Below are 21,467 nucleotides of genomic sequence, written 5' to 3'. Positions count from 1 at the left end.
TAAATTATCTATCTCTGGAACTGCTACAAGGTTTTCAAGAGAATCACAGTGATTTGGAATATACAAAGAGGAACATGAGATTCCTGGCCCTAGAAATTTACCTTTTCATAATTATGCATGAAATATTATTGATAACAAAATACCAGAGGCCAGAATGCAATAGTGAGTCTCAAGATGATGGTGATTTAAGAAAAAGAAATATATGTAATTTATTATTAAAGGGATTTTTGAAGAATGCTTTAAGTAAAAATGTGAAGAAAATTTGTCAGGTAAAGATTCTTCCTAACATAAGAGTAGCAAGAACACCAGCCAAAACAAAAGTATGGAAAAGAAAGATCTGAAGATGTCTGTGGCACAGCCAACCTGTTTTATTGTTTGTTTAATAGCTAGCACAGTCAGGTCCTAGCTCAGTACTGGGGCTACTGCACACTCCATAAAAGACTAAGTAAAGCAAGAAACATTATGGTGAACATTAAAAAATTAAAGTAGAAACCTAAAGTAACATAATTAAATATGACTTGGAGTCAGGACTTTTTATGTTTTGCCAGTTTCTTTTTTTTAGCAGTAGTTGTAGTGCTAATTCTATGCCATACATCTTTTTATTGTTATTTAAAAAAAATCTGGAAACAGAAATTGTCAAAAATGGTTTTATTTTTATAAGTTGGGATTTTTTTACAATCAGACACCCTCAGTGGTTCAGATGGTTGCTTTTCTCTTCATTTTTTCTCCTTTTCCATTCTTTCTTTTTTTTCCTCTGTAGCAAGAGGCAAAAGGGGGGGGAAGGGGGGATAGACAGACATGGACATGACACAAAAGTCCACTGGTTATTTTTTTTTCTGTGAAAAGAAAAATCACAAAAAAAATCCTTTTATATAAGAAGGTACTCTTTCAGAGAAGCCTTTTATCTTGGTCCCATATCATGCTATAATTTTCACATCCTGCTGAAACTATAACATATTCAAAATAGAACACTAAAGAAACTAGTCATACAAATTAATAGGTTGTGGATTATCTGAAAGAAGATTCCCAGTGATGCTTCTGCTATAAACCCACACTGGAACTGCTTGTTGAGTTAGTAATACCAAAAGTTTTCCTTTTGTACTATAATCTATAGGCAAGTACCTGGTTTTAATCCTTTTTGACATGAGGGTGGGGTGCAGAACAATACAAGTGAAGTAGAAATCCTGAGCCACTGGCCTCACCTGACTAAGGTGGATCGCACTAGCCTGCGAAGAGTTTATTCTGTATTTGCTCTTGCAACTGCTGAGCAGTACTTTCCTCTCCCAGTTCCTGTTCCTGTATTGTTCATATTATATAGGAATATATCACAAGTTCTGTGCCTGGAGTTATACCAAGAGAACAGTGAATTTGATCTACAGTTCAAAAGTACCTGCTTGTCTCATTACCTGAGACCAGTCTCAGCATAATGATGTTGGCAATGTCTTTTTTCTACCTTTAATTAGCAGAGAAGAGAAATGGCAATACACTTCCATGAAGCAGTCCTCCAAAGCAGGGCAAACTTTGCTTTAATGTAAAAGGAGTTTCACCTGGAAGCATTTAATAACTCTGTTTATGTGAAATCGGGGCTGAAGTTGCATAAAACATCCTTTATCTTTACCAGTTTTACCACTACTGGAAATGTAGCAAGAGTATCATATTTCACATTCTTTCAGCTGAAACAAGGAAGTGTGGATATCTGTAAAATATTCTAATTAAACCCTTTTAACCCTGTGAACATTTGTGTTTTCAAGCGTACTTCAGCCTGTATTTTTTTTTAATTTGCACTGAAGTCTTCTGCAGCTGTGAGTTTCATCCTGTAAGTTTTGGTCTCCTGGCAAAACAGACATTGCTAGCTGCAGGAAACAGTGAGAAGAAACCTGATATTTATCTCCCATTTTACTTTCTGCAGGTATCTGGTTGCCTAGTGAAGGTCTTTTGTTTTAAAGATTAAATATCTATGTACACAGTGTGGGAGGCTGTCAGAAAATACCAGAAGTTAACTCTCAACTCTATGGGAACACTGGCCCTGAGAAACAGACTGGTTACAATGGATGAAGGTAATTTTTTGGACATAATGTTTGTTTAGAAAAAATATATGTAATTGTTCATGTATGTTATATTACAGAACACAGTTGTTGAGCATGGAAGAGTGGAGCCAAACCGCTATTATATTAAACAAGCTGCATAAAAAGTGTGAAGAAGATAACAATCTATGTTTAAACTTCTTAATTGTAAACAAAAGTCAAGGAAAGAAACACACTAATATGAATGACATGCTAAAAGAGCTAAGTTGTTTACATGGCAGAAAGATCCACAAGTGAATGAGTATAGTTTTGAATACAGCTAATTATTTTTCAAAGCTCTCTTGCTGACCTAGGAAAACATATGTTCAAATGTTAGTGACTAGTTGGAAAGCTGCATACCAATATTTAGAAAAGCGTGATAAATGAAGGTCTTCTAAATAAAGCCACTCTAGGATTTACAAATATTTTGTGAATTTTTAGAAAAAGAGGATTGAGTTTCCACAGCTCAACAAGTCATTATTATTTCAGCCACAGCAAGTGACCATGTGTGCTCATGTTTATGTACTTTGTCTCCCTTTAGGGATGCCATTTCAAGAAATGCAATGTTAGAAAATAAACAAGAAAGATTGTACAAGGGAATGGTCAAAGGGCTGATCAAAATGGCTTCTGGTGAAAGACTGGAAAGTGGATTTGGTGGTCTAATAATGTAAGAATCTTTAAATTCTTTCTCAGAAGACTGTGTTCAGAAGTCTTCAAAAGTCTTCAATTTGGTTATAGAACAAGAAGGAATGAACTTAAATTTAAGAGGAGAGAGTTTCCATTGAATTTCAAGCAAAAAACACTGTACCTAAAAGAACATTTAACAAGATATTTGATAAGTGAAAAAAAATGGGTTCAGTAGTTAGTGCTTTCTTTTCTATTATATATTTTATTTAGGACTATTTTTTGAAAGATTAGACCTTTTCTCAAGATCTCCTGTCCCTGGTGCTTATTTCTTCCCTGAAATCTTAACTCCTGAAAAAAAGAATTTACAAGGCAAATAATTTTACCAGAGCATTCTGCCTCAAAGAAGAGAAAATAAGGCCACAACAAAAGAATAAAATTGTATATTGCCTAACTTTGTGGGTTTCCTACTAAATTTTCTAAAGAAATAACATATATCCTAACAGTGACATTTTAAAATTGTCATTAAATTGCACCTGTACTTTTAAAATATTTTTTGTTGCACAGAATACCTCTTATGAGCTACTACTGTGAGTGTTCAAACTTAATTTTTTCTGATATACACCCTAAGGTGGCCATATCTGGGGGCTAGCAGGTAATCGAGGTTAAGCTTCAAAAATTAAAATATTCAGCATCTACAGTCATTTTTAGTTTGAGACCTTTATTCCATATGCATTTAGGGGTTTAGATAAATGAAAGCAGAAGGCCAGATTCTGTGAGTGCTCTTCAAGGGTGTGTAATTAAAGAATAAATGAACAGTTATGCAAAGCCGATACTAAAAGAGGGGTGGTTTGCCTTGCCCCACCTTAGGGAGCAGGCAGCTGAAAAGCTGTGTGAGGGAAAGATGAGGAGGATTTGTGGCTTTTTCTATGCAACTTGCAGATCCTGCCCATAAATCATGAGGGAGCAGTCTGCTCTTACCTAATATTAATGAATATATTTGAACCCTTTCCACACATATTAGTAAAAGTGATTTTTTTCTCAGATGTCATATACACTTCTCTAGCATTATGCTTAAAATTGAAATACATTAGTAAAGATTAAAATTAAAGGATCAGCCATGGCTGATTTAGAGATGAATAGCACTCAGTGTGGCACTGTGATCTACTTTTCTCAGGCAGTTGACTAATGAATAACCAAATGTTGGGAATACAATGAAATATCAAGTTGATATGAATGGAATACCTATGTTTATAAATAAACATACAAATGCACAATATTTTCCAAGGACTGTTAAATCTGCATTCTCATCTTTGCTCCAGTATCTCTGCAGCTTATAGTAGGAAACGTGTGCCTTTACTTTGATTTTCAAGAGGAAAATAATGATAGCATCAACAAAACACAGCAAGACTGTCTGTAGTAACAAGCTGTAATATTAACCGTTGACATCAAAGTTTTTTCCAAATTGACAACTTACTAGTTGATAACTTCTGTATATGCTCTTCTTCATGCCTGTGCACTATATTAGGATAATTAAGGATTTTTAAATTTAAAAGGAGAAGTCAACTTACTGACTGTGCAACCTCCTCTCAAACCAGAAGTTAATAACAAGTTAAATGACATCATTGATTGTCAACTCTGTTAGGCAATGCTATTGGGCAAGGCTATTTCTTAAGGCAGTGTAATCTGAGAATGTTAGAGAAAAAAATGTGGTTTGACCAGAATGAATACGCAGAAAAAGTTTGCATAATGTATTTTCATCTGGAAAAAATCTGAGCTGTAGCCTTTGACAATGTAAACTAACCTCTACTTGTAAAACATTGTCAGAGTTCATCGTTAAGCTAGATTCAGAGGATGAGATCGAGTTATAAAAGATATCCTTCTCAGAGGATGAACCTTCCTATTAACAATACAAAGGCTGAATTCATATAACAGCAATCATTGCTATAAATGCAAGCTTAAATATAATAGAAAAAGCTGATATCCATGTGATGCAGTGCTCAATGAGAAGGAAGGATCAGACTACTTAAAGACCATCTGGCCTGTAGGTAAATAGGAAAGGCAGCTACTATCCCATTCACAAATAAAAGAGGCCCCAAAAGGCCCATTTCCAACCACTCAGCTACACTGAATATTACAACCACATTTTGTTACTTGACTGCTTGTATGAGTGATCAGCACCAGCAATAAAAATTACAATTTCCACTTTTTTTGTAAGCAACAAAGACAAACGGTGTGGTCTTGACTGTCAGTGCCCATTTGTTCACAGCATTGGGAGAGCAGTTATTCTATATCCACATCAAGTTTTGTGCTATTTATTTTCCACATAATAAAGGTCAAAATACTCTGTACATCTGCCCAAGTCAAAGAAGCAGTCACCTTCTCTTTCACTATGTTTCTTCTATTGAAACATACTTCAAGGACACTCTCACCAAACCATAAAAGTCTTCTCACTGCCTTTCCTTGTCTTGCATCAGAGCACAGAGGTTAGGACAAGCTCCATTCAGCCCATTGATACTTTTATTAGAAAGCCTAGTGTATACACTTGCGTTATGAAGAGTATTGAATAGCAGAGTATGCATATCACTAGAACAATCCTGTAACAAGGAGCAATCAAGAAGCTTACTTCCAGGCAGCCCTCTATACAAAGTTATTAAAAGAGTATTAGTTATATATATGTTATATATTAGTTATATATATGATATATATTTTTCTATCTTTGCAGACAACAACTGCTACCTCCCTATAAATGAGGGCTTAAAATTAGAGGTATTACTCACAACACAGGAGTGGTGCCCAGACCAAGCACTACATTAAATTGCCCCATCAGTTTACAGATTACAAATTTCAATAAATTCCTGTTCTGGCAAGGTTTGAGAAATTGCTGTGAATGCTGAAAGTCACTCCACTGTTTTGCCATTTTGATGGAAATTGCAGTGTTCTATACCTTGACATACGATGAGTCGTGGAATAAGACACATAATGATTGTTAAATACTATTAATGAGAAACAGATGCAAAGATAGTCTTGCTTCTTCATCTTCTTTTTGAGCCATACCCCTGAAATGTCTATGTCTTGCATAGAGAAATTAGTCTGTGTTGGGTTTATCATGCTCATATAGTGAGATGCATGAATATTTAACTGTGTGTACTACTGATTTAAAAACTATACTTGCTGAGTCAAGGAAAAATATCATACAAACCTGGCTGATTTCTCCACCCCTTAACAGCATCCTTTCTTTGTAGTCTGAAGCACATCTCAGTAGAATAATATGTTCCTTGTGTTCCAGCAGTTCCCACCCCTGTAATATGCTTGCAAAACTTACAATTTGAATGACTTGCATATCTGATGATTTACTGAGACTCTCAGAGCCCCATTATCACAGCTGGTCTGGACTGGGTCTAAGTGTAACCAGAAGCCAAGGAAAACTAATTTGAGATCACAGGACTGTTTTGGCTGTTGCACTGTATCTTACATGACACTTCGCACACAACATTGGTATTGCAGTTAGCATTAAAGTACCAAGATTCATTAGAATTTGCTGTCCAGGGAAGCTCCAGAGGAAAAACCCTATAAATCTGTGAGATGACCCTTAATCCATAATATCCTAAGAATTTCTGTAGTGATTTTTTTTTTTCATCTGAAAGGCATTAAATTAATTAATGCTGTAGGATGGCAATACTCTCTGTAAAACATCCCACACTGTAAACTGATTACCAAAACATTATATTAAAACTGGTCCAAAGATATAAAAGCTTTATGTGGTTACAACACTCACTTTTTCTTGACCATATGCAGAACATGAACACACTCTGTCAGAATAAAATGACTGATTTTAATCTATCTCTATGGAGATTTTCTTTACATAAGTTACTTTAAATACTAGAGGGTGTCTCTTTCTCCTTTTACTATAATGTATGATAAATAGGAGTGCCTGGTGATCTTTGTTTAATTCTTACATGCATTGCTATCTGTATCATGCATAATAACAATGGCTGGTTTTTTTGTTTTGTTTTATTTTTTAAATAAAAATCTCCACTAACCACTGGAATAAGAACTACTTTTTCATAATATGTGATGTGGTGGGGTTTTTTTCTGTTCCTATTGGTTTTGGTGTTTGGGGTTTTTTTTGGGGGGGAGCGGGGAGGATTTTTACTTAGACCAGTATTCCTATTCTGAAGAAAGTATTCCACTGTCATCACAATCCTGGTTCTGGAAGAAGAATAATTCTGTTTCTCCTACTGCTAAAAGACAAAACAAAACAGGTGATGTTAGCTTGTTTTATTGGCAAATATTTGCACACACAAAATGGAGAGAAAACTATTGAAAAGGTGTAGAACACCACTCTAATGGAGGTGTGGGATTTTATCAATCATCCACCAAGCTTTTTAAGCAATAGGGTATAACTACTTGAAGATTTATAGATGAGAAAAAGATGTCAAACTGTGCCACTTGGCTGATGATCTGATTCACTCCTTTCAGCTGCTGAACTGTAGTGTCTGTTTGCTCTAGTTGCAGGTATAACACATGTGGAACTGGGAGCATCATCTTAAACTAGATTGGAAACTCTTGATAGGCCACTAAAATGGGACTGCGGATTTGAGTTCTCTTGTCCCTTAAAATGGAGGTAGTGTGACTGAGCCAACAGCACATACCTGAATTTTGGAACATTACTGATACCAGTCTAGCTTTTTTTTAAAGCTAATCTATTCTATCCTAGTTTAAGTTCAGGGGGGCAAACAAATTCTCAACCATTCTCTTTTTATATTTTTATGTGGGTTGAGAGGACAAAAAGAGCATTTGAAAGAGTAGATTCTAAATGTGTCATACCAATAGTTAGTTTCAGACATGACCTCAGAAAGACACTGACTGGAACATTGGCATTGTGATAGACCAAGTATCTTTGAAGTGAAAGACTAATGGAGTAACTTGTCTTTCCATCCAGGGCTTTAGCATATACTACAATAGTCCCTGGCTGGCCCAATTATTTTCATATGCCAGCTAATCCTTTGTGTATTATGGTCAGACAATTGTGTGCTAGTAGTCACAGTGCTGCTTGAGTGGAAAATTATGACACTGTATGAAACAGTATCTGTTTCAGTGACTGAATGCTCAACTTGCTGCAACTAGCCAGCCTAGGTGGGTCCCTAGGTAGTTTTGGGACAGAACATGATGACTATACCTGCCACCTATGTGAACATCAATAATAACATCTCAGTAACCTTAAAACCATAAATAACACACCCGTTAAACACGTCTCCACCTTACCCCAAGGTTAGAGACCTAACAATTCAGTGACTCCAGCTGCAGAAAAGTGACTGATCTATAAGGTTCAGAATAGCTTGAAAAGGAAGGTGTCATACCTCTTTTAACTAACCATACCACCATTTCAAAAACTCGAACAGAAACATTTTCATGGAGCTTTGCAATTTTGTAACTCCATGAATCTAAACTTCATTACCTAGTAGTAAAGAAATAATCCATGCATTGCTTTTCTTTTTCTCTTCCAAAGATGAAAAGAGCAAGACAAAAGAGGGTTTTTTACATCTTGAACTGATACCACATCCAGTAGAAGTAACCAATACAATCCTCTTTGCTTTGTGGTTAGCAAATTTCATAACTCGAGAAATAACTACCCATAGACTTTGAAGGATTTACGAAGTCAGCTGTGTAAGAATCTCAGAGATGAGATGCCAGGAGGTGACTACATTAATTCAGTTCATGCTATGAGAACTGAAGTTACTCAGGATATTGACTGCTAAACTTTTAATTTTTTAGCAAATTCAAGTAACACCTCCCAATGATTCAGGATCAGGGACCAAAGATATTTTGCTACTGCTTTACTGTTGGGTTTTTTTCCTGTCATTTAGATACAATCATGTTAGGCTGTTGGAACAGTGATGTGTGTTATTCTGCTTACTTCTGATATCTGATCTAGAGTGAAATCAGGAAAAAAACTGTGCAATTAGAACTGACTCTTCTGACAAAATTTGCTAGAAATTTGTACAAGAAATATACTAGAAAATGTACAAAGAGAGTGTCAGTTTATCAAAATCAGCATCTTGCGTGGGGATACTGGCATGTTAAACACGTAAGAGAGTTCAGGGTGGATCTAGAACAGAAATTATCAGCACCAGAGAGATATCTGCTCCAAAACGTGCATTACTCAGAAATTTAAGGCAAGCATTTGTGTTCTCATTCCACTGGAGATTAGGAATTTGAATATCAGGCATTAGCACACTTGTAGGAAAGCTCAGCCCTAAGGCACCCCTTTCTGCAACACTTATACTAAAATTTCCCATGCTGTGCTGCTTACCCATGAGCTGATTTCCTTACTGCGATGCAGCACAGGTCTGTCTATGAAATCTTGTGAAGCTATAATGCAAGATGTACATAGGCCTGAGGCAGGTTCTTATGACTGCTGCTCATAAGAATGTAATGTAATGTAATGTCAAGAATGTAATATGGGGCAACCACACCACACAAAGTTTGAGTTACCAGTGCTCTTTGTTTACTGCTTGCGATCAGCAAAAATACAAAAACTTCAACTACATGAGGAATGCCTGTGTGAATGTTGCCTCAAATTGCAACTAGTTTTACCTCAAGGAAACCGCAGACCTCCCTAGCTTTATATACACTGTTCAACCGCCAGTCTTCTATGCTTTTAAATCAAAGTTTGTTTCAGTGATGAAGTTAGCATGCAGCATTCCTGGGCATGAAGCTCCCATTTCACAAGGTCTGATCCTGTGAAATGTCTATTACTATTGAGATCCTGAGCATAACAGCATTTTGAGGGGATTACTCTGATGTGCCTGTAATTACATCAGAACTGGTCATGTTGTCCTACCCCTTTTCCATTCAGTGAACTCACAGATGAACCTGGAGTTAAATGTAAAGACTGGATTACCATCCACCACTGTTTTTCTTAAACTCTGTAAATATATTACATAATTCAATAGGCAATGGAATGAGAACTTTTGTCATAGGCTAATTTTCCTGACTAGAGAAGAAAAAATTTCCCAGAAAATAAAACTTAATACAAAGATGTGCCCATAAGTTTTTAAGTTGGTGGTGATGGCAAGTTTCTCAAAAGCTAACGAGATTATTTTAATGTGGCCAAATAATATCATATTAATTATTGTAACTGGACTTCGTGACCAACTTATAATAAATACTTAGTTTTGACATTTATCGTACAGGAAAAAATAAATTTATGAAATAATTAGTCTTAACAGATATCACTTTTCTGGAAAGAAGCTAGGCTTTTCACATTATTATCTTTGATCTTCAAATGAAAAATGTAGATGTTAAATATACAGGTTTTATGTGCATTTATGCATTATCCAGGTTGTACTTTTGATACAATGAAAAGACTACATTTTTCTTTTGTGTTTTATTTGGACTGATTCTATTATCTTAGAATTCCTACAGGACACACAGTTTTGAGGTTTAAATTTGTATATTTTCTCTAATAGCTGAGTACTGCTGTATGGTTGCTCCTGGCAAAAAAAAATAATGCTGGGTGTTAGTCAATATGAAATTAAAACTCTGTAACAAAACTCTACTGTTTCCTGTAATTCTATATTAAAAATACCATTCCTTTTCTCTAAGAAGAGCAATTAGACACAACTTAATTGTCATAAATTGTCTTTTCCTTTTGGTAGAATATTCCTGTAACCACAATAGAAGCATTTATACCTTTCAATTAAGTTACTACTAGGGATGCAAAATGTGTGATATTTCATGACTGCAAAGAAAACAAGTGCCAAACCAGTTGCCTTTGCTCTGAGATCCTCTGAAACTTTCTCTTTATGTAACAACAGAGAACACAGCACATCTGCTTTGTCTTTTGTCTCATCTTTTTTCAGGAGGTATTAGTTATGAGGAAAGAGGAAATTGAGACTGCAGTGCAATGACATTTTTTATGTTTTACTTTGTTTTGATCACTTAAAAATGCAAATTCTAATATGCAAATTCTTTTACAGAATAGCAAAAATGTGTCCTTAGAATGCACTATAATTATAATATTTTAATAATGATATAATAGAATAATTTTCTTCCATGCTAGCATGCTTTGTTGTGTTAATTTTTTTAGGGGAAAAATTCTCTGGCAAAACAAAATATAAATATTATGAGACTTTGGAGTTATATCTGCCAAAATAGATAGTCCTCTTCCATCTTGTCTGCCTGTTTTGAGCAGTATTATGAAGATAAGTCTCTTTCTGTCCATCTGTCAGAATTGCAACTGGCTGCTTCTATAAAAAGAAAATAACTCCCTGTCACAAAGCAACATCTGCTAATGCAAGGCATAAAATAGAAATCACTACAGCAAAAAGTAGCTAAATGGTGAAACATGCGGGATGTGATAAAGCTACAAGACAGACCTCAGAATTTATACTTGTTAGAGGAGTAAAATTTATTGAAGTTGGCATGAAGTAGCACAGAAGTAACATGATATGGAATCAGCGATTTCCAACTACAACCGCATCTGAAGTGCACTGTTAATTCTTAAACTTAAGTATCAGCAGGGAGTAGTCTAGATATAAATGAAGCATGCTATAAAACAGGAGACAAACTGCTCCTATTTTAAATTGTGATTTTTAATTTAAAATACATATATATATATATATATCCCTTTGTGCATCCCAGGCATCAGTTTTAAAGTATAAATTAAGATTTCATCTCAACCAAGAAGACATATTTCTCAGAACAGCCTGACCTCTAGGTCCCCTAACCACCCCAGTAGAGATGTAGCCACAGACAGTTGTTCACTTTCCTTCCTGTGATAGCTGCTTACGCATGATTATCTGCATCAAGGTTGTTTGATCACGTTTTCCGTGCAGACTGCACAAGATGAATGTTTATGCTTCAGTGTGAGGATTATGAATGTAAGGACATTTCATGTTTCTCATCAAATGTTTATCAGTTGTATATACACAAGGGACAACACAGCAAACACGTGAGAGAATGAATGACAACAGTACTGTGTGCTACATTTCCATGGATGGAAGACAAATGAAGTTTCTATGTTGACAGAGGAACTAAAATTTTACATGAAAATTAAAATTTTTATGTAAAACTCATACCCCTTTTAATTTCAAAAATAGTCTTGGACATGGAAACAGTCTACCAGGGAGTTAATCCTGAAAAGAAATAATTGATTAAGATCCATTTTTGGAAGTGAGCGTGACATGAAAATTAATCACAGAATCATAGAATGGTTTGGGTTGGAAGGGACCAGTGAATATCACCTAGTCCAACCCCCCCTGCCATGAGGAATTCTGTTAAAACTTTTTAATAGAAAACAGATCTATTCTGGTTGTACCCCAAGGAATCTCTTTGGAAAGTCTTTCCTTTTACACCTTAAATAATGCTAGGCAAAAGTAATTTGCTCATCCTCATCCCTGGGAAGGTGATGGAACAGCTCATGCTGGAGGTCATCTTGAAGCACAGAGAGAAAAAGAAGGTTATTCAGGAGTGGTCAGCATGGATTGACCAAGGGGAAGTCACGCCTGACCAACCTGCTAGCCTTCTGTGCTGGAACGCCTGGCCGGGTGGGTGCGGGGAGAGCAGCGGGTGCTGTCTGCCCTGCCCCCAGCAAGGCTCTTGCCCCGGTCTCCCACAGCCGCCCCAGGGGAGCGCAGGCCGGGTGGGCCGGGCGGTGGGCAGGGAGGTGGGCTGAGACCTGGCTGATGGCAGAGCCCAGAGGGCTGTGACCAGCGGCGCAGCCCAGCTGGGGGCCCGCAGCCAGCGCTGTGCCCCGGGGCTCAGCACCGGGTCCCGTCCTGCTCAGCCCACCCACCGGCGCCCTGGGCGAAGGGGCAGAGCGTGCCCGCGGCCAGTTTGCTGGTGGTGCAGCGCTGGGAGGGCGGCTGATACCCCGGAGGCTGCGCTGCCGTTCAGCGGGGCCCGGGCAGGCTGGGCAGGGGGGCGGGGGGGGCGTCATGAAGCTCGGCAAAGGCGGGGGTAGGGTCCTGCGCCGGGGGGCAGCGACCCCACGCACCAGCACAGGCTGGGGCTGACCTGCTGGCAGGCAGCTCTGCGGGGAAGGACCTGGGAGGCCTGGAGGGCACCGAGTGGCCCGTGGGCCGGCAGTGTGCCCCGGCGGGCAAGAAGGCCGCTGCCAGCGTGGGCTGCATCAGGAGGAGCGTGGCCAGCGGGGGGAGGGGGGTGTCCTGCCCCTCTGCTCTGCCCTGGTGAGGCCGCACCTGGAGTGCTGTGCCCAGCGCTGGGCTCCCCAGTTCAGGAGAGACAGGGAGCGACTGGAGAGGGGCCAGCGGGGGGCTGCCGAGGGGGTGAGGGGGCTGGAGCATCTCCCTCATGAGGGAAGGCCGAGAGAGACGGGCCTGTGCAGCCTGGAGAAGGCTGAGAGGGGATCTCATCAGTGCATACAGGTATCTTCAGGCCGAGTGTCAGGAGGACGGGGCCAGGCTCTTTTCCTGGTGCCCAGTGACAGGACAAGGGGCAGCGGGCACAAACTGCAACACAGGAATTTCCATGTGAACGTGAGGAAGAACTTCTTCACCTCGAGGGTGACAGAGCCCTGGGACAGGCTGCCCAGAGAGGCTGTGCAGGCTCCTTCTCTGGAGACATTCAAAACCCACCTGCAGGCAACTCTGTGCAACCTGCTGTGGGTGAAGCTGCTTTAGCAGGGGCTTGGCCTAGATGATCTCCAGAGGCTCCTTCCAGCCCTGACCATTCTGTGACTGATTCTGTGATCTCAGGGAATGAAAGGTTAGTAATATGTAGTTTTGTAGAATGATCAAATCCCCCAATCCAAACCCCAAAACTAGTTATGCTATGTCTAAAATACTATAAAGAAATGACTGCAGGCTAAATAAACCTCCAGACTACTTCTAATACTGTATTATTGATTACTGTCTGCATTCTTACTATATAGATGAAACAGGTATTTTCTCACTGCTCATTAGAAGCATCCACTATCAAAAGTCCTGCTTTGCAACACCAAGCATAGATATTTCCTTCCAGAAGTCTTTGGTGGAATGCCTTACTTACAAAGAAAAGTTTGGGGTTGAATCCACTGTCAGTAAAATTATGTGGTTTCATATGTATTTTTATGTGGTGAGACTCTTCCCAAGTACAAAGTAAGGCACTTACCTAATGAAGGTGTTACAGCCTAAAATAATTGTACTAGATACCTTCTTGAATTGTGAAAGTACTTTCATTTCCACTGAGTTCGGATCATGAGATTAAGTTTTCTGGGCATTGTTTCCATTAGGTTGCAGGCCAGTTGAACTGGCCATAAAGGAAGAAGGACTTTCAATAGATAGCATTGTGATTGTATGAACAAAAGATCATCAAAGTCTATTAGGTTTAGTATTTTCCTTCTAAATTACTGTTATTTGAGGTACAGACCTGAAACTGATGATAAATCAAGGAACTTTATAGTGTGATCTTATTTATTTAAAAAAGAGTGTGAAAAATCCTTGTTTGGATCCCGACCACAGTAGAATTACACAAGTGGCAGGTTTCTCTCTTTACAGACACAAGCCTCTTACTAGAAAATGCTGTACTCTAAAGCTGCTCTCATCTTTAATCTTAGCTGAAAATATATTTAGAAATATTTATCTGATGCTTCCTTCACTGTTCTGACAGTGCTTCTGGGTATAAGAGAATGTGCTTCTCAGTCTCTCTCTCATAGTAAGTACCATCAAGAAATACTGTATTTCCACATAGCTTTTGTCAAACTTCCTACTCAGAACTAGGTTTACATCAGTTTGATTTCTGGACAGAGTTTTTATGCTTCAACGTTTTGCGTAGGTAAGTTTAAGTGCTTAGTACATTTAACTTGGATTGAAACGACTGTTCTCTTTCCAGTTTCAGTAAGTTTTCATTCAACTTCCATTCCAGTATCACCTACATTTCAGGCTGCTTGGAAGCTGTACTGGTTTTGGCTGGGATAGAGTTAATTTTCTTCATAGCAGTCTGTATGGTGCTATGAATTTGTGACCAAAACACTGTTGCTAACATGCAATGTTTTAATTATTTCTGAACTGTGCTTACACAGTGTCCAGGTCTCTGTTTCTCACACTACCCACCAGCAAGTAGGCTGGAGGGTCACAAGTAGCTGGGACAGCTGATTTCAACTGACCAAGGGGATATCCCATGACATATGACATCGTGTACAATAAAAGCTCAGAGAAAGGAGGAGGAAGATTTTTGAGTTGTACCATTTGTCTTTCTAAGTAACCACTACATGTGATGAAGCCCTGCTTTCCTGGAAATGGCTAAACATCTGCCTGCCAATGGAAAGTAGTGAATTAATTTATTTTGCTTCGTTTGCTTTGCTTTGCCCATTAAACTGTCTTTATATCAACCCAGGAGTTTTATCACTTTTAACCTTCCAATTCTCTCACCTGTCATGCTGGAGGGTGCATTGGGGCTGGGGAGTGAGAGAGTGGTTGTGTGGGGCTTAGCTGCTGGCTGGGATTAAACCACAACAGAAGCTGATATATATATATATGAACATATTTTTGTGCTGCTTCTTTGCCTAGTGTTACTGAGCAAATTGGCTGGGGAAACATAAAAAAAAGTTCTTAACTGTGGTAATGGTAATGGAAGGAAGGATTAGTGAAACCAACGGCATCTTTGTTACAGTGCAATTACTGTTATTAAATAAATTAAACTGAAATATTATACAATCATCTTGTGGTTTTGGTGGCCAAAAATCACCGCGGTGGGGTGGGGTAGGTGGGGGGAACAAAAAACCAAAACGAACCCACAACTTTAATAGAATACAGCAAAGACTATTTCTTTTTCATTATCGATGAAAATCTTGTATGATTCTTTAGAATTGTGAAGATAATTGTGGAGAGAAAGTAGCAGAAGGCCAAGAAATTCACAGCCAAACTTAGTCCATCTAGGGGGAGTGATAAAATCTTTTAATGAAGCCCTGGGAGACAAACGCTTTCTCCCTAGGAATTTCAGTCAACAGTGATAAACTATTCTCATGTCTCAAAAAGGTCTTAATTTCAACCACTTACACATAACAAAGAAAGGAAATACGAACAAGGAGAGGAATAGCTACTTATTTATCCTGATAAAGCATCAAAAATAAAATTAACAGTCTGTTGGCATTGGAGACTGATGTGCAGGCTACAGGTGAACCAAAGTTTAAGCTACACGTTCTGTATAACATGGAGAGCTGCAGTGATTACAGGATACACTGAAGCATGAGGGTAAAATGGCAATCTGAAAAGCTCTTTGCAAGATGGAGTTGTGAGTGGTATTTTTAACAAGTGCTTTGGTGTGCAGTATTTCAATGTTCTGTAGTCACATGCAATAGATTCCATTCTGAAAAGCACCCATGCAAGAAAGAAGGTAATTAAATTCCTCATGATTTTTTTCCATGGGAAAGGAACTCAGGAAAACTTTAAAGAGAGCATTAGGAACTATCAGAACTATTCTAGCTGAGAAGAAGGTCACGTGAGGAACCTTTATCCTTCGGAAGCACAGTCCATGCTCAAGCTGCATTTCTCAGTCTGCTATATGAGAATGTTCTGTCAGCTTCATTAGATATATACAATTTCAACCAGTACATGTTACTTTTGGTAACTACTTCGTCAACATCATAACTCTTGAGGACCTCTGTTATTTCTGGAAGTGTAATTTTAAGGCCTTCTCAGTGTGCATAAGCCAGGTTTTTAAATGCTTTATGCTTTTTAGTGCAATGTTGACAGACAGTGAGCAAATATCAATGGTGAGACCCATAGCTAGGTAGCTAGAAACTCTGCAATGATTTAAGTTCAGTTGCTGAACTTCTAGCCACCTAGATTTTAATTCCTCTGTATGTGCTCTGATTGCTTCCTCAAAAGCCTGTCTTTGTATACAGGTTCAGAATCAAGCACTTACTTTCTTCCTTATATGGGAGTTTATGTCTAGCTGTTCCATACAATGAAGAGCTGGAAAAGTAGTGTCTTTATGGAAGTTATGAGTCTGGCAAGGCAAAAAGAAAAAAAAAATCAAAAAGCTCACAAAAAACCAACCAAACAAAAAAAGATTACTTTCTGCTAATAGATCTTTTTGGTTTATTTGAAGTGCATCAAAAAGAAACGCTTCTTGCAGGGACAGAGTAGAAGCTGGACATAACAAGAGAGCAGACATCTTAAAGAGATCCAGAAACAGAAGCTGGCCAAAAGCTGGAGGAATATGTTTGAGGCGTGATTATGGATGGAAGTTGCAGGAGACTTAGCAGGTCTTATTCAGCATAGTTGGTGAATTCTGGAAACTTTATTTCATGGACTTAGATATGGCTGCCATTTCAGCTAAACCTGACAGTCAAACCAAGATTAAATCACATAATCATATTAGATTTCAAATGAGACAGAAAGAAAATTCCTACGAGTCTACTCTGGACTATGTGCTTGCTCTAATCAGTTTCTAAGAAACTCATCCAGTTTTACTTTAAATCAGCTGACAGTTTGTAATATTTTTATCTAAAATTATTTTTGTGTGTGATCTTACATACCTGTAACAGATCTTACATATCTGATCTTGTTTCATTATACCTGTTTTCAAGACTCTTGACTGAATACCTCTTCCTAGTATTTATTACAATTATTTTGCTTGTTTTTCCAGAACTGTGGGTGAAAAAAGCTATCCCTTCAGGCTTCCAAGAACATGAAGATTCAGTAAGAATTGATACTGAAACTAAACCACAGACCACCATTTACTCATCTGTTCCTCTACCAGGCAGTGTTATTGATTATTCAGAGGAGATACAAGAACATCCTTCATGTGTGATTAGAAGTGTTATGATTGAAGACACACCTGAGGAGGGTAAGGAGTACTTTGTGCCTCAGGTGTTCAGGATAAGAGTGTAATTGATTGTTTTCCACAAAAGGGCAGATTGGTACCACATTACTATATTGTAGTCTTACAGAAGCAGAACTGCATGAGCATATAGTCCATATTGCATTATCAGTGCTGATATAGCTTGAATATGGATGAATGTGAGTATGGGCTAAGTGGGAGAGTTCCTGTCATGATTCAGCATATAGGTAATGGAAGTGATCCTCAAGCCTTTCATATACAAGAGATGCGTATTGGCTTTATATTCATTAAACCCAAAGTCAACACAGGAGGATTAAATTTATGTGTTCTGGACCTGCAACTTCTAAAACAAGGTGTGCAACTTACCAGACTCTCTAAAAACTGTCAAAAAATGCTACCACAGCTATTCAGAACAGCAATGTGGCTGCCTAGCCTGTGCCATGTGCTTTGATTTTAGTTGTAAAGTGAGAAAGGAGACACCTCTTGTTTGCAGAAGATTACATTCTAAAGCAATTAAACTGCAAGGTCCTGTGGTGGTTTGAATGCCTTTTGAGAGCCAGTCTGACTGATGGCATTAAAAATAAAGGGAAAGAACTGTTACAGATGTCTTGTCCCTGCCGTACCACAGAGTTTTGCATGAGTTAACTCACAAGAATTGTGAAAAAGTATTCAGTAGTTTGGGGAGTGACATGCTCTGTGAGATGCTAAGCTAAAAAGAACACGAGGACTGTTTTAGCATTCATGAATTGAAGGAGGTTCAACTGTCTTTCTTCCCAATGGGCTGATATTGACTAAAAGGGAAACTTGCAGGAATTTCAGGAGGTGATATAGTAATGCATTTTTTCCAGTAGGAAACAGTATCTGTGTCTGTTTTCCATTAAAAGTTAAGATTAATCTTTATCCTAGAAGACAGATGCTACACTCCTAACCTGCAAGCACTCATGCTCCAGTGGTTAATTTTGTCTAAAATAGGATTATGTGGAGGGCTTTTTCAAGAATAACTGTGGTTTCAGATAGTGTCTAGGAAAGCCAAATATGAACCAGAAGGATATAGATGTGAAAGGTCAAGTCCTTCAAGAAGTAGCTAATCTATATATAAATTAACGTGTTCTTCACTAACATAATTCACAGAACAAAAGCTGATATACATACATATATTTATGTAACATATATTGATTAAAATAATTCATTCAGAAAGAAGAGTAAGTTGAGCTAAGGGTACTTTTCTCAACACATTTATTTAGTTATGTATTTTATAAATCATCAAAACTGGCTTTTGAAAAACAACCCATTTATGGCTATATGGGAACAGGATCTGCTGATTCCATCTAGTAGCTGGATATACTCTATTTTAAAACAGTACATTCTGTTACAGTATGTCAAATAAAAGCAATATGAAGAGATAGATATTTGATCATAGAAAATCACTGCACCATGTGAGTAAATGAATATTTCTTCAGGATCTTAGGAAAGGAAGCTATACATTTCTATTTCCCCAATGGACAAAAGTTCTTAATTTCTGGTAATTGTTTTGACCAATTCAGAGACAGAAGACTTCTTTCAGACACTGTTCTCCCTTGCACACCAGAACACTTGAAGAAGTTGCTCATGTTGGGTGTTGTGGCTTGGTTTTCTCTCAGCAGGACTGTTGCACACACCCAGAGTTATCATTAATAAACCTGGATCAGTATGTCTCATATGTAATCCACCCCTGTCTCTACACACACACACACTTATTTTCAAAGATATTGGGCAAAATCCAGTTGTGTAATTTTTTGAAAATCTATTTTGAAAATATTTTTACAGAAGATGAGAAACAAATCTGGAGTACAGCCTTTGCATTCAATATATCTCTATTTTCAAGATTAAGTGGAACCATTCTAGTCTCAGACAAGTATCACGTCCTTCTTATGCTTGTAGCTCTCTCAATGACTTCCCATCTTTTTGTGTCCCTTTTACTCATTTAAAACTCTTTTGGTTCCAACAGAATAAGTGCATACTACATTTAAACCCAATGAATCGGTGAATCATTGCAACGATTTTCATTTGATTTTAGCACCTTGATTTCGTTAACAGATAGAGAGGGAAACTCATGGCTGCACAGACTTGGAATGAATATAAACAAGTGGTCATTTCTGAATTCCCTGATTGGATGGAGTGAAAACAGAGCTCTAGAAAAAGGTATATTTATATAGCAATTATAATTCCAGTTTGCTTTCTGGAACACATAATGTATTACATAAATAGGGAAAGTTTATCTTATTTCTCTTTTATGTGAGCTTTAATTGGATGATATTGTGTCACTTGGACTTCTGTGAAGTCGTATAGCTTAGGTTTATAGTTATACATATATATATATATATATATAGTTAACATTCTAAGATCAGTCTCTTTCGACCTTATACACCTGTTACTTAATTATGATACTTAGTTAAGGATCATGTTACTCAAAATATTTTTCTAATAGAAAGCCACCTATTGTGTTAAGCCAGAGAGATCTCATTCAAAAAAAGAAAAAAAAGAAAAAAAAAGTAATGACAAGTTTTTAATTAACAAAAAAAGATAAAATTAAATATTAAAATTTTATATAATACTCTCATATAAACAACTTGCAAAAGGTAGTTTTGAAGGAGGCTTTAAAGCGCCCTCTTCTTGGCTGTGACAAATACCAGTTTTCTTAAGAAGCAGCTTATTTCTGCATTATTTTTTTTATAACCTAAACTTTCAATTTCCATTTTAGTGATGTAAGTTTATATAAGTAATTAACATCAGAGTAATCATGGACAAGTAATTGTCATACAACATAACTATGTGTGATGGTTTCCATAGATCAAAGCTGACAGGTCAGACTTGCTGAAATTCTCCTCCCAAAGGTCCACTTTCTTTGTTATCAGAAAAAAGGTACATTTTGAAACTAGATGTCTCTTATAAAAATTTTAGAAGGTAATATGTACATATGGAGTTGCTGTGCATTTTTGTTCTATACTTCAAGTTGACAAAGTAATTTTTGTTAACACAGTAGAACAACTGAACACATCTGGAGTTTGTTCTGATGTTGATCACAAAGCAACTGAGCTGGAGGACCATACAACCAAAGAAGTACCATATATTCCTTACAAGTTAGCTGCATTATCTATCATCAAGGTAAAAACAAACAAAACAAAAAAACCACCAAACAAAACCAAACACCCCCTACCCCCCAAAAAAGCACCCCAGCATGAATGAATAAGTTACAATACAAAAAAATGCCATTGCATTAAGTGTCTCTTTTCCTAGGATATACTAAAATTATTGTGATAATAATTATCATAATATGAATTCAAATCACACAATCTTATTGCTTAGATAGGTTCATTCTTCATATTTGAAAGCTTTCACTTACATTTTGAATATTGACATAAAAATACCAACATTAAAATGGAAATGATGTCTTAAGTTCAGATATTAAGTTGCTCAAATTTGCCTGTTCCCAGTAGGTGTCTAAAGACAGAAACCTCCCTTGCAACTGTACATGGAGAAAACTCTTGCCTTTCCATATATTTCTCATCATGTTTCTCAATGTGGCTTTTGATTTGCAGTGTAAGATTTTGTTGCTATTGCAATATTTCTGGTACCAGTAACTAGCATATTTTTTTTTATTTTCTGCTTAGCCAGTTTATTTTATATTATGCAGCATCTGAGTGTGTATGTGTGTGTGTACATATATATATATATCCTGTTTTCTTGGTGATTAATATGCTTTTGCAATCTTGTTATTTTGCTATGCATCAAAAAAATTCTGTGGTGGCTTGTCTATTACAGACTACAGACCCTTGAGCTAGCTGTTCAAATATCTGAAGCAATCTAATTAAGATGACTCAGAGCTCTGTGGGTAATAAGAAGGATAAATCTGTTGGGATCTTTTCAGTCTTCTCCTAGAAGAGGGGTTTCTTGTGTCTTAACCTTTTAATTGTGTCTCTTTAAAATTCCTCTACTTCTACAATAGTT

The 21,467-nt window shown here is 37.5% G+C and overlaps 1 protein-coding gene across 1 annotated transcript; it reads left to right on the top strand.

The window, feature by feature from the left end:
- Window positions 1–1,915: 1,915 nt before the first annotated feature.
- Window positions 1,916–20,745, top strand: LOC121081344. Its single transcript, XM_040580287.1, has 4 exons — window positions 1,916–2,057; window positions 17,286–17,486; window positions 19,557–19,661; window positions 20,500–20,745. Exons 1-4 carry the CDS (start codon window positions 1,958–1,960, stop codon window positions 20,703–20,705), a joined length of 612 nt encoding a protein of 203 aa, XP_040436221.1. The 5' UTR covers window positions 1,916–1,957; the 3' UTR covers window positions 20,706–20,745.
- Window positions 20,746–21,467: the final 722 nt, after the last annotated feature.

The sequence above is a fragment of the Falco naumanni genome, chromosome Z (genome assembly GCF_017639655.2).
Source record: "Falco naumanni isolate bFalNau1 chromosome Z, bFalNau1.pat, whole genome shotgun sequence".
NCBI lineage: Eukaryota > Metazoa > Chordata > Aves > Falconiformes > Falconidae > Falco > Falco naumanni.
Note: the sequence above shows the minus strand (reverse complement) of the source record. Positions and strands in the feature narration are given on the sequence as shown.

Bases quoted from the DNA above. Each gene is read 5' to 3' on its own strand.
- LOC121081344 (XM_040580287.1), top strand. From the start codon at position 1,958: ATGTACACAGTGTGGGAGGCTGTCAGAAAATACCAGAAGTTAACTCTC. The intron at 2,058-17,285 runs GTAATTTTTTGG...TTGTTTTTCCAG, and splicing joins ACTGGTTACAATGGATGAAG to AACTGTGGGTGAAAAAAGCT. The intron at 17,487-19,556 runs GTAAGGAGTACT...TTTCGTTAACAG, and splicing joins TGAAGACACACCTGAGGAGG to ATAGAGAGGGAAACTCATGG.